At 37.9% G+C, this 17,921-nt stretch overlaps 3 protein-coding genes across 5 annotated transcripts in view; 1 reads left to right on the top strand and 2 right to left on the bottom strand.

Moving 5' to 3' along the window:
• The window catches only part of LOC143351556 (uncharacterized), a 263,840-nt gene that overhangs the window by 201,719 nt on the left and 44,200 nt on the right, over nt 1–17,921 (bottom strand). The gene's annotated exons all lie outside the window — the stretch shown is intronic.
• LOC143350578 (uncharacterized) lies at nt 175–9,535 on the bottom strand. Its single transcript, XM_076782657.1, has 4 exons — nt 9,133–9,535; nt 7,865–8,722; nt 7,651–7,782; nt 175–7,560 (listed from the first exon to the last, which is right to left on the bottom strand). Exons 1-4 carry the CDS (start codon nt 9,482–9,484, stop codon nt 6,401–6,403), a joined length of 2,502 nt encoding a protein of 833 aa, XP_076638772.1. The 5' UTR covers nt 9,485–9,535; the 3' UTR covers nt 175–6,400.
• On the top strand, nt 10,821–17,707 carry Ago2 (Argonaute 2). Of its 3 annotated transcripts, none has more exons than XM_076783180.1 (16): nt 10,821–11,067; nt 11,209–11,760; nt 11,818–12,413; nt 12,510–12,851; nt 13,041–13,241; nt 13,449–13,575; nt 13,703–14,082; nt 14,156–14,275; nt 14,352–14,628; nt 14,741–14,896; nt 14,967–15,132; nt 15,863–15,953; nt 16,026–16,189; nt 16,287–16,560; nt 16,950–17,134; nt 17,218–17,707. In XM_076783180.1, exons 1-16 carry the CDS (start codon nt 11,058–11,060, stop codon nt 17,303–17,305), a joined length of 3,729 nt encoding a protein of 1,242 aa, XP_076639295.1. In that variant the 5' UTR covers nt 10,821–11,057; the 3' UTR covers nt 17,306–17,707. The 3 variants fall into 3 exon arrangements, with proteins under 3 accessions (XP_076639295.1, XP_076639294.1, XP_076639293.1); XM_076783179.1 differs by having other exon boundaries at nt 11,209–12,186; nt 12,217–12,413; XM_076783178.1 differs by having other exon boundaries at nt 11,209–12,413.

Raw genomic sequence — 17,921 nt, 5'->3', positions numbered from 1 at the left:
CTATCCACAGCAAAGCTGCGCCACAATTCGACACATGGTTTTCCAAAAATAGCGATTGAAAAGGCTATTGTCGACGGGAAAAAAATTCCAGATCACCAATTGTGTTATCGTCGTTGTTTTGCGAATGAAATTCAATGATAATGATTCTGAGAGCACAGAACAGGAGACTTCGTAGAATAATTACAGTTGTTTATTAGTTTTCACATATAAAACGTACCAGGGAGAACCGCGTTTACTCCCGATACATTCCTCGTATCGCAAACCGTGCAACGTATATAAAAATGACTTCTTTTTCTCTTAAAATTCCACGTCGTGTGCGTGTATGTATGTATGTATGTGTGAGAGTGTGTGTGTGTGTTATTTTTGTTACTCCATCTTTTATTTCGCTCGTCCGTTCTCGAACTTAGATCTATTACTTATATCTTCGTAGATCTTCGATAATACATATTTAATCGACGCTATCTCGTAGTCAATCTATAAAGTAAATATTTTCTCTATACATTCGTACTTATAATGTTAAATTTTTTTTCCACTTTTTTTTTTCCTTTTTTTTTTTTATCTCTTTTGCTTCTTTTAATTCCGTAACACCTGTCGCGGTGTACCGTCGCTAGTGCGTGATTCATCAGTACGATCACTCGTTTTTGGCGAGTCTTGTTCCAGAGCTACCTCGATATCGATTAGTTTCGTTCAACATTCGTCGCGGAATTGTCTCAAATGTTACAAGTATACGTTAATTTTAAACGTACGCGCGCTCACACACGCCCATATGTATATATACACATATACACGGTTCATCTTAAAAGTAACCGAACTTCTTTTGTACAAACGGCTACAGAATTTCATTTGAGGGGGGTTTGGAGGGAGTTGCCCCGCCGAATTTCGTCCGACAACGGCCATTTCGCTGATAAAAAAAAACAAAAAGCTATATTACAACTTATCCTACCACAGTCGGTAGCGGATTACGCGTTTGACGGAACCCTAGGCGCGAGCCTAGTTCGGGGGGAGGCCCCACCTATCGTTTTAAATTACAAACAAGTAATTACTCCAACTATTACTTAAAATACTGACGTTTCAAACGAATAAATACAAAGCATGAATTTGCATTTAAACATTTCTCTTTTTTTCCTACTAGTTTTCGGGGGTCCTTGAGCATCCCGGGGCCCGACTTTACATAGAGACGATTTGATTTACTCCGCGCGAAGCCTTTACTTACAACTATATTCGCTCTAATTTAGATTCGAATCAGATCGACGCCATTTCCACCAAAAGGTGTCTTCTAACATCTTTGAAATTGGATGTTATTTTGTGACACAATGTCGTCGAGGAGGACCGATTAAAACTTGAAAAATAATTTACAATTAAAATTTTTTAGGGTGTTTTTTGACACTTTTGGTGAAAACAGCGTTGACCGTGGTGCCACGCTGACATTTCGACGAACTTTTGCAGACGCATTTCTCATAAACTTGTCGGATTTACGAATTTAACAGATTTCCACGACGAAGGGGGTCGCTGATCCTCGGCCACCCACGGTATTCGCCTAATCTGGCTCTATGACTATTTTTTTTTATTTTCTAATTCGTAATAAAAGCAATTCGACGCAATATTCGACATTCGAAAAAGCTTCGACCGTTTCCTTTGACGCTATCTCGAAGGAAGCACAGATGTTTCAAGAGATATACAGGGTGTCCTGCCAACCGAGGGAAAAATTTTAACGAGAGATTCTAGAGGCCAAAATAAGACGAAGATCAAGAATACCAATTTGTTGATGGAGGCTTCGTTAAAAAGTTATTAACCTTTTGAAGTTTCACCAGTATTGAATTTTTTTCTCGAAAATGCGCAGGATTTCGGGGGTATGTCTATCCACCAAAAATGATTGTAATTGACCCCCACAGCTAACAATATTTTTTTCAAAACGATTTGAAATTTTCTTTTTCCGTCGAAAAATTTCACACCTTCTTGAATTTTTTTCTCGAAAGTGGATAGGATTTCGGGGGTATGTGTAATGACCAAAAATGATTGTAATTGACCCCCGGAACGGAAAATAATTTTTTCAGAACGATTTGAAATTTTTTTTTTTCGTCGAAAAACACCTAATTAGATTTTCGGTAAGGAATTTTTTTCTCGAAAGTGCGCAGGATTTCGGGGGTATGTGTAATGACCAAAAACTATTGTAATTGACCCCCGCATCCGAACATAATTTTTTTAGAACGATTTGAAAAATTTTTTTTTTTGCTGAAAAATTTTACACCTCCAATTTTTTTCTCCAAAGTGGGTAGGATTTCGGGGGTATATCTATTCACCAAAAATGATTATAATCGACCCCCGCAACCGAAAATAATTTTTCCAGAACGATTTGAAATTTTTGAATTTAATTGTTAATAACTTTTTAACGAAGCCTCCATCGACAAATTGGTATTCTTGACTTTCGTCTTATTTTGGCCTCTAGAATCCCCCATTAAAATTTTTCCCTGAGAAAAAGATTTTTATTCTGGAAAAGTTTCGACGCGTTGACCGCCACGCCATTCGCGCAAATTCTAACACGAAACGCGTAAACATCCGACAAATTCAATGGCGTGATTGTATATTTTACAATATTCCTAATTAGATTAGCGTTATTTACAATTTTACAAGCATTACTGTTCTTCTATTGCAAACGATTCTACAAGAAATTGTAGATTTCAAGCTGCCGGTCACCGGTGACCACCATCGCGATCGTGCTCGTCGAAGTTCGGAAACTCTCGGGGTAGACCGTGTACATATACACATATACACATATATACAAATATGCATGTAAGCTAGTACGCGATATCTAATTGTGATCTATTCGTATGAAAAAAAAAAAGAAAAAGTGAAAGACTATCGCTATTGACGGAGTAAGGAGCAAGACCAACGCAAATTTAAAATTCATTCGTGAACCGACTTTCAAAAAGATCCATTATTTCGAATTCCACGGTATTTTGCAACATAATTCTCGTTAAACCCTTAACGCTCATGTTCGAGTCTAACTGCTTCGAAAAACGACATTTGTTTAATTTAACGGTTTAAGGGATAACACTGTTTGTTTCCCTTCAAATTATACGTTAGATACAACATTGTAATTAACAAAAATCGCATTTTTATATAGCTTGGAAACAAGTCCAATACAGAAAACTGATCGTTCTTGGAAAAATATGAACGTCAAGGGGTTAAATCACTAGTTAAGTATCATTCTTCTACGAGAAGAAAGCACAGCGTGTTTACATCCCCACTCCTGTTGCAGTCCGCTGACTCACAGCCATTGGTCGACGAAGATCAGTGACAGCCAATCAGCGGACTGCAGCAAGAGTGGGGATGCACACACGCTGTGCCTTCTTCTCGTGGAAGGACTATAGAAGAAAGAGAACGGACAACCGAATTTCGCATAAACCTGAACTCCGTCAACGTTTATTAATTCGTTCGGGACTATAATCGTATAATCTATATTTAAATAACAATTAGTAGACTCTACAGGTTCGACGTTCGAACAAAATATAGTTTTATGGCTGTGATGGCGCGTCGTTATCTCGTATTGCCAACGAAAGCTCGACGACGATGACCGCGACTCGAGACTTCGGTTAATCCCTATTGTTCTAGCTAATGTAAAACGTTAAAGTACGGTTAAAAATTAAAGAGAAACAAGGCTGACGGGCGTAGAAAGAGAAAACTACCGGTACGCGTCGTCGCTTTTTGCGCAGTGTTTCTCAAACTTTGCCTCAAACGTGATCATATTACTTTCAATATTTTAAAGCTGCTTTCGTAAAACTTTCCTTTTAAAATTAGATTCTTGGCTCGAATCTTCTTCAAACTTTTCGATTCTGTTTAACGATCTTTCTTTTAAATATTGAAACTACCCTCGTGAGAGCTTGCAGGCATCAGTTTGAGAAACATTGTTTCAGCGCGTCGCATCATTACAAATATCGCTACGAACGAAAATTTTAGACAATTTAATACGTGGACTACGAACTCGTATAGAAATCTCTGATAATTGAGAAACCAAGCGGGCATTAAAATCCAGGATGTTTCCAGAGAAACGTAGAATTCCAGGAGAGTGTATAAAATGTCTCTGTCGCGTTCGTGTGCTTAATGATTAAATACGAAAAAGACTGAAAGCGTCATAGATCCGTCATGCGAGGCTCCTCTGTAAAAAAATATACCTGTCTATGCTACGTTCGATTAGGATAATCGAGAACGCTACGTGTCCCTAAGATTAAATGGAAAACAGGCTTGTACCATTTGCTACAGATATCTCTTGAGTTTCTGCGTATCGCGATCCTCTCACGTTTCTTCCTAAATCTTAGATCCGCTCGGTAGCACGTTAATCAAGGCCGCTATAAATTACGCTACCCACAACGAGAACGTCCTACGTGACGTTATTTTCCTATTTTCCTATTTCCACGTGGGATGGATTAAACGGAACAAAACACGGGTGAAAGTGATCTAACTTCCGCTTAACGTTAGAAATTGCTTGTCGTTACATCGCAGCTAGATAATCCCCGTACGTCTATAAAAGAAGGGATTAGTATTTCAAACAACGTTAATTTCCAACAGAGATCGCCAGTACTCTCCTTCGAACGGTTATCGACGCATAGAAACCACTTATTTAGGATTTATTTAACTTCTTAACTCCTTGATAATTAATTTCTTAAACGTACGTACGCCATTTAATTTAGTTCAATTTAAAAACAAAAGTACAGATTTGTTTCGCCGAATATTTAGCAAATAATTAATTATTTAACTTAACTGCTCGACGTACGATTTAATTATAATTTTTTAAACGTACATCATTTAATTTAGTTCAATTTGGAAAAAAAATACGGACTTGTTTCACCGAATATTTAGCAAATAATTAATTATTTAACTTAACTGCTCGACGTACGATTTAATTATAATTTTTTAAACGTACATCATTTAATTTAGTTCAATTTAAAAACAAAAGTACAGATTTGTTTCACCGAATATTTAGCAAATAATTAATTATTTAACTTAACTGCTCGACGTACGATTTAATTATAATTTTTTGAACGTACATCATTTAATTTAGTCTAATTTGTGGATTTTCGTGAATTTTCGTAAAAAATGTTAAAATACGTTAATTTTGAAATATCAGACATCGTCAATAGGTTAATAATTATTCAGATATTTTAAATTCGTTAGAAATTTTCCATCCGAATGAGAATTCTGGCCATCTCCAATCTCCAGCGACCGAAATCACTTGTTACAAGATTCCTTTGACCATACTCCCTTATTTCAATAGGAGACGCGATTTTTTTTTCTTTTTTCTTATTTTTTCTCCTTTTTTTTTAACGTAGTAACTTTTAAAGCTATAATTTTAATCTCATGGATCGATCCCATCCTCTCTGTAACAGTTAAATCTGTTTTCCATCGATCACTGTTTCGTCTAAAAAAAAAAAAGAAAAACAAAGCTAAGAGAATAAAAAATATTCGCGCAGAAGCTCGTTTTCTGGAATAATCGCTCCCAAAGATAGCATCGAATCGTAAATCACACCGAGAAATATTGCAAAACGCTTTTACATACGTTCGTTAAATATATACTTTTCTATAACGCATCGATACCTCTTATTAAAGATGGGCTTATAGTTATTGATAAAATATAGATAATTAGCGATACAAACGTAAACATATTATCGATATACCGATAAAATATCGCTAATACGTAATACATATGTTTTCTTAACTTTCCCTCGAGTGTCGCTTGCAATACTTACAGATAAGCTGAAAAAATAACCCCCTCTAAAGAATATCTATCCTATTAATTTGCTGGTCGTGTAACCGCGTACCGTGCTTCCGCGAGAAGAAAGCACAATGTGTTTGCATCCCCACTTCTCTTGCAGTCCGCTGACTCACAGGCATTGGTCGAAAACGGCCAATCAGCGGACTGCAGCCAGAGTGGGGATGCAGACTCTGCCTTCTTCTCGTGGAAAGACGACACATCCCCCACGATCGTTCCAAACGAACGAATCTTTTCTAAAAACAAAAAAAAAAAAAGGAGAAACGCTTCGAATTTAAATATGTAACAAAACATAAATGAATTATACGTAATTAATTATACATACTTTATTATCGATAATTTAAAGTTATATCGATAAGCATAACGTTATCGATAAGACAAAAAAAAACAATGTTATCGATAAGATATCGATAATTAATAAGCCCATCCGAAACCTCTTGCTCTTTTCATTTTCTTTACGGCCACATTAATATATCCAGGTACGCATTTGATGCCACGCAAATAATTCGATTAAGATACGTAAAGTATTGTACAAGAAATTCAAACCTCTTTTTTTTTTTTTACAATTTATAGGAACATCCGTTTGGAGGGTTCGCAGTTTAGATGCAACGACCAATGATAAGTATCTTAATTTTATTTCACGCGCTTCGGGGGTCTACGGCGTTTCTTAGCCTCGGCGTTGACAGCGTGATTCAGAATCGAGGGTTTGGCAGTGTGCGGATCCATTGCTTTCTGTACACTCCTACCGACGTTGATTTTGTACAAGTCCAACTTGACCGTCTCGCTCTCGATCGCCTTTTTCGACCGTCTGGTCCTACCAGCTATTCTCTCCATCTCGTCGAACTTCGCCTGCAGTCTCTGCGCCAATTCAAAATCTTCCTTCTCCTGTATAACCAATCTCTCCATTCGTTCCTGTTCTTTCACGATCTCCTCGTCCGAGAGTACACCTTTCTCCGTACTTATTCCCAATTCGGTGGTGTTGTTGTTCTCGGACATGCATTCCTGGGCCTCGCTGCACGACTCGGACGAATTGTAATTGTCGCTATTTACGGAAGAACTGTTCGCCTGCCGCGACTTTCGCGTGCCTTTCCTCAGCGCGGAACTCCCCACGCAATTCGAGCCTACGGACGCGTCGCTTTTCTCCGAGCTTTCCGTGCTGGACTGTTTCGCTCGACCTCGCTGTTTCGACTTCGATAAGGCGATTCTGGTAAACTTAGTTCTACTCCTCTTTTGCACCGTGACGTGCACGTCGTCCGTCTTGTACTCGAGGTCCTCCTTCCTGCACAACCTCTTCCTGGTGCTCCTCTTCGCGGCAACTTCCGGCTCCGAGTTCAAGGAAGACACTCTGCTCGAATTCTTTTTATCCGCGTTCGTCTTTCTCCTCTTTATCCTTTCCGCGATGTTCTCCATCGTCGCGTCGTCCTCCGCTTGCATCGCGAACTCTTCGTCGCAGGGCGAACTAACTTTCACCGAAGCGGACGAACACGTCGAATTCCTCGCGTGCGGTTTCCAGAATTTCTGTATCTTTTCGAAAGCCATGTAGTCGTCCAACGTTAACTTCTTGCTAACTTTAGTGCCATTGATTATTCTATTCGCGTTCTTCGCGTAATTCTTGTTCGAATCGAACACATCCGACATGAAGTCGATCTTACGTATGTTGTCGTGAATTTGAGATTTCGTTACTTTACTAGAAATAAGCTGAGACTGATCGAACGACGTAGACGGCTTCTGCTCGACCCCGTCCGCATCTTCCTTGTACGCGTCCTTTTCTTTGAAACTCTGTTTCGTTTTGCCTACGAACAAAAATATGAAACTAGAGGTATTTAATTTTCTTTAAAACTATATTTCGTTCCTGTGTTGTTGCGATCGCAAAATTAACTTACCGCGGAACGCGCTCCACGAGCACCCGATAATTCGTTTCAGGTGCGCCTGCGACGGAGCTTTAGGTACAACATTAGATATCCTTTTAAGGACAGGAACGACTCTGATTAATTTCGGATCTATTTGCCTTCCATCTGCAATGCAACGTTATACAATTTCGTTGAAGGTGTTAAAAATTCAGGGTAACGTTTACACGATAGAAAATGTGATTACAACCTGTGGATGTTTTCAACGGTGTTCTTGGCATAGCTTTGATAGGCTTAAAATGATGAATCTCCTGATTGATACTGTCGTGGCTCCCAGCACTTTCGGCACTTCCCATTCTTTCGTCGTCCTCGCCCAACGTCATGCACACCTCCACGCCTAAGCTTTTCTTTTTACTGTTCACGACATCGTTCGGTACGTTCAGTTCCTCTTTGCTCTGAGTGCCGTATATCTTTGAAGAGGACGTTCCAGGCTCCACGGTACAATTCGACGTACAGGGATCGATCATCTTCGTGACTGCTTGATGCTTTAAAGTTCTCGAGATGGCATTGTGTATAGGAATCGGTTTCTGACAACAAAATTTAGCCAAAGAATCGTTACACTCGCCGGACGTGTCGTTTTTTATACTAGAAGCGTATCTTTCTGCGCGTATTTTCGATATTAACGCAATATTCTGTCTTCTCAACCCCGAACTATCTTGATGCTCTAAAATGGTTTCTTTCTCGCACTCGGAGCCGTGGAATTTTGCTCTGTACGGATTCATTTCCGACACAGCGGCGACGTTAAATTTCGACATTTGATAAGAGCTATTAGAAGTACTAGGATAATCGTTATAACATTTAGAGATATCTTTGTGCTTCTCCGCAATCTGCTTCTTGGCCAAAGATTTGGCGAGCAACTGATCTTGAGCTAACTGAGCCAGCTGTTGCTGTTGCTCCTCTTCCTGGATCTTGCGAATCAAAGCCTCGCTGGCCATCTGTTCAGCCTTCCTTTGACATCGTATTTCCTCCTCGGCCATTTGAAGTTGCACTTCATATTCCCGGCGGATTTCTCCAGTCGCACTGAGTATTTTACCAGTGGCAGTGAAACCTATCCGAACGAAGGAACTTTACATTTCTATACTAAACCGACAAACACCAGTCAAAACTTTGTGCACAGAATTGAACTCTTTGTTTTCTTTAAGAACGCAAAATCTACTAATGGACGAAAAATTTAGTACGAGTATAAAAGATAAAGCACACTTGAAAGAGGAAAGATAGGTAACAGTGTAGTCGAAAACACAGAGGAAGAAAAATTTCTTCAAAATATCTCATAACCAAATTATTGCGAATATTGCATTTTGATCGAGATTTAAATTCATCCGAGTTGTTATTAATTCGTAGTACATACCTGTATAAATCTATACATACGTACGTTCATTCATACATGTATGAGTGTGTGTATATGCTTCTGACAGAGGTTATGTTACGTTTGTTTATCCTGTCTCATAAGAAACTCACCAGCATCCAATTCGATGTCTTTGTCGTCGCCGTTGTACTTGTCCTCGACCTCTTTCGGGAACTTTGTTCGGATTAGTTCCCAGAGGCCGTTATTGACTAAAGTTTCGGTCTTGGTTGCAGTACGTAGCCAAGAACCGACCCGTACTCTGCAGAGAGGACAGCTCAGGCTATTGTGTTCGAAGGTACCTTTCAGACATCTTAGACAGAGATTGTGCGTGCACGGCAGCGTTACTGGCTCGATCAGGATGCTACAGCACACTGGGCATATTAAATCCCGGAGGCTAATATCCACCGACGACTGTGACAAAGAAATATCAAACAGTTTTGACGTTCGCTTCAAATACGTCGCCATCTTGCCGTCATTCTTCGAAGAAACACAACAGCCACTGCCACCATCGCGAGAACCGTGGTTCTCTTACTGAATGGAACGTTCGCGGTGGAGCCAATCTGAATCTGAATCGGATTCTGCATAAACATGTATAGGTAAATGCGATGCGTTCAAAATTAATCGACAGCACTCTCCCACTCGATGCATGCCTCTGTACATGCTTCTAACGACACTCCGGCCAAATTTCTTAATTATCGATACAGAGCATAGCGATAAGTTTGCTTTTTATTCTCTTCGTGCGAAACGGCTCAAAGCAAATCGTACGCGTGAATATTATATTAGTTCTATGTTCCATTATGCGACGAATGTGCAATAAATTCTGGCGTAATTTGAACAGTGGCGTGTAATACGCGCTCGCGTGTACTGTATTTAGACGTTTATAATGTACATACATGGGGAACAAATAAATATGAAGTTTTAGAACCGAATATGTAATTGGCGCCTGAGACATTTAATTTAAGTGATTGTCACCACCGGGATCTATTAATTTTTGTCGTGCAAGGAGGAAGTTACCAGCTACAGTACCAACCTAGGCACCTGCCACAAAGAATATAGGATTGCGGCGATGGCTTAGGGATACTTTTAAGGTTGACAGCGCGAGTGGCGCCAGCTGGAGGCATGAGACAGAAAACTAGCGTCCACTATCGTCTCCGTATCCCGCCATTCTGGGACGACTAGTCGCTTGCAAATTGTAGGCTGTAACCTACGTATAGGATTCTTTATTCGCCTGTCTTTCAGGCTGGCTTGGAGACGACTGACTATCTCGCGAGGACCAGGGAGTGCCTAGAGACAAATCCCCTAGAGCAACCCGACCTCCATCTCGACGTCTGCGCCATCTGCGGTAGTAACTAGGGAGTTACTTTATGCTTCCTACAAGATAAAATTATTATTGTAACAATCATCGTATCATATGCATATGGCATGTTGTGTTAGATTAAAATCCTAGAATTTAAAAAGATCCATTCTACGCATTATCAGTAAAATATACTTGCCCTTTTTTTTGCTATAAAAGATATTTGTTTTGAAATATCTTGCATCTTTTTGATATTTAACTAGGAAAGTATTGTAAGACTATATTTGAAAGAAATAAACTAGGCTAGAACCTTCCTCCGGGGATGGCCAGTTTTGGTTTCTTTTTTAGTATTGATTTACATTGCAGCGTTAAAGGCACTAGGAATGTTTGAATTTCCGATTGGTAGTTAGAATGTATCTAACATCTAGGTATATAGTGAGTACAGAATCGATTACTCCGTATGTAACATCGTTTACATTTACCATTTAATAGTTGGTAAAACTTAAATCAGTTAAAGAATAGTTAAAATACGTTCTGTAATGGCCATAGTTTTATGTAAAAGATGATTAACTCTATGTGGAAAGGGTAATATAATATCAGTGACTAATCGAACATATGTAAGAGAACCGTTAATGTACACCGTATTAATCGATCTATTAAAGTAGATAGAGATTTGTGTTATTAAAGATCTGTAAAAAGTTTAATTACTTTTATCTTCTATGAACGATTATCGACGTAATAAAGATGGCAAAAGGTATTTAAGTACTTCTATCTACGTAATACTATTAACGTCACACTATTTAATACTACCCATATTATTCAAATAATTCTACTAAATTTGTATGCTATTTAATAATACGTATAGAACTGATTTATCTTTCTCAAATACAAACAGGAAAGAAAAGTGGTAAAAAAGGTGGGAAGTCAGATAGTTCGGAACAGCAGCAACCATCTGGATCAAAACAACAGCAGGAACCATCCGGATCAAAACAACAGCAGCCACCTGAAGCAAGACAACAGCAACAACAGCCACCTGGTCCAAGACAACAGCAACAGCAGCCACCTGAAGCAAGACAACAGCAACAACAGCCACCTGGTCCAAGACAACAGCAACAGCAGCCACCTGAAGCAAGACAACAGCAACAACAGCCACCTGGTCCAAGACAACAGCAACAACGGCCACCTGGACCAGGACAACAACAACAATGGCCACGTGCACCAGGACAACAGCAACAACCGCCATTTGATCCAAGACAACAACAACAATGGCCACGCGGACCAGGACAACAGCAACAACCACCATTTGATCCAAGACAACAACAACAATGGCCACGCGGACCAGGACAACAGCAACAACCGCCATTTGATCCAAGACAACAACAACAATGGCCACATGGACCAGGACCACAGCAACAACAGCCACATGGACCAGGACAACAGCAACAACTGCCGTTTGATCCAAGACAACAGCAACAACCACCATTTGATCCAAGACAACAACAACAATGGCCACGTGGGCCAGGACAACAGCAACAACCGCCATTTGATCCAAGACAACAACAACAATGGCCACGTGGGCCAGGACAACAGCAACAACCGCCATTTGATCCAAGACAACAACAACAATGGCCACATGGACCAGGACCACAGCAACAACAGCCACATGGACCAGGACAACAGCAACAACTGCCGTTTGATCCAAGTCAACAACAGCCACCAGAAGCAAGACACCAGCAACAACAGCCACCTGAAGCAAGGCAACAGCAACAACCGCCATTTGATCCAAGACAACAACAACAGCAACAACAGTTACCTGGTCCAAGACAACAGCAACAACGGCCACGTGGACGAGGGCAACAGCAACAACAGCCTCCTGGACCAGGACAACAGCAACAGCGGCCACGTGGACGAGGGCAACAGCAACAACAGCCTCCTGGACCAGGACAACAGCAACAGCAGCCACCTGGACCAAGTCAACAACAAAAACAGCCATCTGAATCACCGGAATTACCTGGTTTACAAAAGGCAGTGTCTAAAATATCTTTGAGCGAACCAAGTGTGCCAAAGGAAAGCGCTTTAGAAGGTCTACTACCGCATGTGGTAATATGATACATATATGCAGTAATGTTATATTGTTATTTTGATACCAATAGTAACAATCAATATACTTTTTTCTTTTTGACATTTTTCATTTAGCCACCGCTTGTAACCAGAAGTTCGGTGACTGGAAAATATATTGTACCACATTCATTGCAAAGTCAGTACATGAGTCAAATACCAAAGAGAAGTGGTCCTGATGGAGGGAAAGCGGGTAGACGTATTTTGGTGGAGACAAATATGTTTAAAATTGTTTTTAACAAAAATTTTCAAGAAAACGTTATCCACTACGACGTAGTCATCGAACCAGATAAACCAAAGTTTTTAATGAGGCCAGTGTTTGAGGAATTTCGAAAGAAGAATTTTCCAAATAGGTACCCAGCATTTGATGGGAAAAAGAATGCATACAGCGCGCAGGATCTTCCATTTGGCGATCGGAGTGTAAGTAAACAATGCATGGTTTATTATCGTGCGTAATATTATTTATAATTTACGGCAAATATTTTCTATGTATAGCAAGATATCGTACACGTGTATTACAAAAAGAATTCAGTTTGATTATAAATTTTCTTTCTTGTTTATTAAAGTGAATATATTATTTTACAAGTTACGTTTAATAATCTTTCACAGAAAGAACAAGAAATAAAAGTTTTCGACGAAGAACGTCAACAAGAAAGGAGCTTCAAAATGTATATGAAAAAAGTTGCATCTCTCAATTTAGCATGGTTGAAAAATATAAACTATGGTCTAGTTGAATTACACTCAGAACAAAGATGTTTGCAGGCTTTAGATGTTATTCTACGGCATGGGTCTGCAAATCACTTTGTTTCAGTAAGTTGATTTACAATATTAATAATTCACGTGTTAGAATAACTTTAATAGCAGTATTAAACAATCCAAATTGTAATAATTTTAAATGTATCATGACTTAATGTTTCGTTTTGCTCAATCACTAATTATAATGTATAATTTATGAAGTATAGTCTATAATTATGCTATAATAACGTTCAATTGTAGTAAATACTACTGTTTATGCAGGTTGGCTGTTCGCTGTTCCCACATCCTGAACCAGGTAGAGTTGTATCAATATCAAATGGTATGGATTTATGGATCGGTGTATTTCAGTCTGCTGTAGTTGGATGGAGACCTTACTTGAACATCGACGGTAATACATTAGCATAATTATATTTGTTTTATTCAACGTAACAACCAAAACATATAAAACACATTTTTATCGTGCTTAAATATAAGTACGTTCAATGTGTTTTAATTGTAATAAATTTTGTATTTAGTTGCACACAAAGCATTTCCTACGCCCCAGTCGGTTATTAATCTGATGAAAGAGCTTTGCCAAGATCCCAGAAGTCGTACACCGCTCCAGCGTGTAACTGCAAGGGATGTAGAATATAATTCAGAGAAGATAACGAAGTTTTTAAAAGGATTGAAAGTTCAATACGAAATACCTGGCCAGCCTCATAGCAAAAGAACTTACCGTGTAAATGGGTTGGTCGAGTGTCCAAAAAACGATAAATTTCGTTTGGACGATGGCAGCATGTGTACGGTTGAAAATTATTTTTTACAAACAAAAAAGTGTAGGCTGGAGTTTCCTGATCTACCCTGCCTTTGGGTAGGGTCTCGAACCAATGAAAAAAAAATACATTTACCCGTAGAGGTATATAAAAACAATTTACAATTTATGTCAGTATCATGAAAGGCATAAATTAATTTTTATCCGTGTTCCTTAGTTATGTACAATTGTCGCTGGACAAGTAACGCAAAGGAAAACGGACGAGGTTCAAACTTCGAAAGTAATTCGATACGCAGCAACTGACACCCACACGCGTAAACAAAAAATTATGAATGGTGTAAGGAATTTTATACATATATACTCGTCATGAATAGTACGCTTTTCAACCGTATTAATGTCGACGGCGTTTTCAGTTCGCGAAAATGAGATTAGACCAGCAACCAACTTTGATGAAAGAGTTCAACCTTTCTGTCCAAGGAGAATTTGAAAAAGTACCAGCTAGAGTTCTTCAAGCTCCCAAATTAAAGTATAAAGAAAACGAAGTTAATGTATTTAAAGGAGTATGGCGTGCAGATAAATTTTTACATTCATGCGAATTGCCAGACAATTCGTGGACCATTTTGAATTTAGACAAATACGTTCAAGATCGCGAGTTATATGATGGTTTGCACAATAAATTACAAGCCGGCGGTTAGTATATTGTTATAAAGCCCTTATCAATAACGCAACTGATACGAGACATTCGCATAAAACGTATACCGCGATCTATGAATTATAATAACAATTGTTTTCTATGTTTTAGGTAAATTTGTCAATATGTGGATTGGCAAAGCGCTAACTCCATTTACGACATTAAGTATACAAAAAAATAATAATATCTTACAGTATTTTACAGAAAAAAAGGAACAAAATTTAAGATTAGTGGTCGTAATAATTCCAAATTTAGACAATGCATACAGTAAGCAAAGAAGATTATAGAATTCGTTCAATACTGGAAACGTTCTCAAACAATTCTCTAATTTTTTCAGGTATAGTGAAGCAAATTTCTGAGCTGAAGATAACAGGCGGTATAGTAACTCAATGTTTAAAGTCTCAAACATTAAAGAAATTGAACGACGCAACAATTACGAATATTTTACTGAAAATCAATTCGAAACTTAATGGCATTAATCATACATTCGCTACTACGTTTCGGTAATATTATTTTTCTTCGACAAGTACAGGGTGTTCGGCCACTCCCTGAGAAAAATTTTAACGAGAGATTGTAGAGGCCAAAATAAGACGAAAATCAAGAATATCAATTTCTTGACTGAGCCCTCGTTAAAAAGTTATTAACAATTAAATTAAAAAATTTCAAATCGTTCTGGAAAAATTACTCTTGGTTGCGGGGGTCAATTGCAATCATTTTTGGTGAATAGACATACTTCCAAAATCCGAACCACTTTCGAGAAAAAAAATCGGGTAGGTGATGAAATTTTTGGGTGAAAAAAAAGACTTTCGAATCGTCTTGGAAAAATTATTTTTAGTTGCGGGGGTCAATTGCAATCATTTTTGGTGAATAGACATACCCACGAAATCCTGCGCATTTTTGAGAAAAAAATTCAGTACTGGTGAAACTTTAAACGTTAATAACTTTTTAACGAAGCCCCCATCAACAAATTGGTATTCTTGATTTTCGTCTTATTTTAGCCTCTAGAATCCCCCATTAAAATTTTCCCCAGGACTGGCCGAACACCCTGTATAGTTTACGCAGTATAATTATTAAACTTTCTGAAACAGTTTTTATTTCAATCTGTGAAAAAATGGAACCTTTGTAAAATTCAACGTTTTGTCCTATACATTCTTCGAGATATTTTTAGGAGTACTTACTAAGCTAAAAAAAAAAGATTGATGCTAATTACGTATAAAATATTGTTCGTTTTAGGCCACCCTGTTTAGGCCAACCATGTATGTTAGTTGGCGCGGACGTCACCCATCCATCTCCCGATGCTATAAATATACCATCAATCGCTGCTGTAAATGAATCACAATTTCTTAAAATGTCGTTTTATTTAACATGCTTCTTGATTACCATTTTTACAATATAGGTCGCTGCGAGCCATGATCCTAATGCTTTTCGATACAACATCGAACTAAGACTTCAGCCGCCAAGGGAAGAGATAATTCTAGATCTTCAGATGATTATGCATAAACAGTTACTCTACTTTTTCCAAGCAACCGGAAGGAAACCTGTAAAAATTATCTTTTATCGGTAAATATTATTTAATAGGTACCGTTACAGTGGATCGAAGGTGCGTTCAACTATCCAAAAACGAACTCGATAAATATTATTTTCCACGTATGCACAGAGACGGCGTGAGCGAAGGTCAACTCGCTCAAGTGATGCATTTTGAGATATCTGCAATAAAAAAAGCCATCGCGAATTTAGAAAAAGATGGCAAGCACAAAATTGCGCTTACGTTCCTCGTGGTTCAAAAGAGACACCACATACGCCTTTTCCCGACTGACTCGAGGAATTCCGACGACAGGAATTTCAACGTGCAAGCGGGCACCATTGTCGATACGGAAATCACGCATCCAACATTCATAGACTTCTATCTCGTATCACATGCTAGTATCCAAGTACGTTAGCAGATTTATGATGTACTATCTATATTATGGATACACTGTAAACTTTTCAAAATTTATTAACCCCTTAACGTTCATGCCCGAATTTAATTGCTTTGAAAAACGATATTCGTTCAATCCAACGGTTTAAGGGATGATAATATTTGTTTCCCTTCAAATTATACGTTAGATACGACATTGTAATTAAGAAAAACTGCATTTTTAGAAACAAATCCAATAAAGAAAATTGATCATTCTTGGTAGCCCGAGAAATATGAGCGTTAAGGGGTTAATGCAAATGCTGATGATTAGTCGTATAGAACGAAGTTGAGATTGATTGTAATTTTCAGAAGTAATTTTTCCTTTCGACTAAATTTGTTAATACATTTAACGACTTTTTCTAGGGTACTGCGAGGCCTACGAAATACAGATGTATATGTGATGAAAATGGGATGTCGGAAGATGAAATTGAACAGCTAACGTATTATCTATGTCATATGTTCGCACGTTGCACGAGATCCGTTAGTTACCCAGCGCCTACCTATTACGCTCATTTAGCTGCTTTCAGAGCCAGAGCACTGATACGCAAGTAAGTTACACATATAGATACTTAATTTAATATAAGTGTGTATTAAAATTACAAATTGCTATATATTATTTACATATGTGCAGTGTTACCTTAAATATGGATAATCTATCAGGCGAGCAACAAAAGAACATGACTTTGCAAATGACAAATTCACCGATGTTTTTTGTATAAAAATATATATATATATTGTTCTATATTTTAGCTTTTTAAACAGATATGTTACTATGCTCCGGCAATTTTTATACAATGAATGAATTAATATATCATTGAATAGTTGTTGCATTATATTATTCGGTAAAGTAGACTATCTTTTATTGAAACGAGAATACAATGTTTTATTTTATCATATTAGCAAATAATTTCAATTATTTTGTTCTAAACTTTCGATTCGCGTTGCTAGGTTTCACGCCTTATTTGTGAAATGGAATCTTAGACAAACGAATCGCTATGAAAAATTCACTATGTTATTTTATTTTTATTTATATTTGAGTATGTATAATCTACTATAATCCACGATGTAATCTTCTTATGTGTAACATTAAATAAAACTAATAAAAAAAACTAAAAACTTTCTATGGACGTTCTCATGTTTTCTGTCTGTAAATATGTTTAAAATAAACCATTAATTTTCAAAAATAATTTGGATAAAGACATTTGTTCCTTTTAAATTCATCTGTTTACACTCATTAAAACTAGGTTCCGAAAATTGAAATTTTGTTTTTCCTTCATATGTCTATGGAATACTGAAATTTATTATTGAGACTGAATATAAAATTGATACACGGTA

The sequence above is a fragment of the Colletes latitarsis genome, chromosome 2 (genome assembly GCF_051014445.1).
Source record: "Colletes latitarsis isolate SP2378_abdomen chromosome 2, iyColLati1, whole genome shotgun sequence".
Taxonomy (NCBI): domain Eukaryota; kingdom Metazoa; phylum Arthropoda; class Insecta; order Hymenoptera; family Colletidae; genus Colletes; species Colletes latitarsis.
Note: the sequence above shows the minus strand (reverse complement) of the source record. Positions and strands in the feature narration are given on the sequence as shown.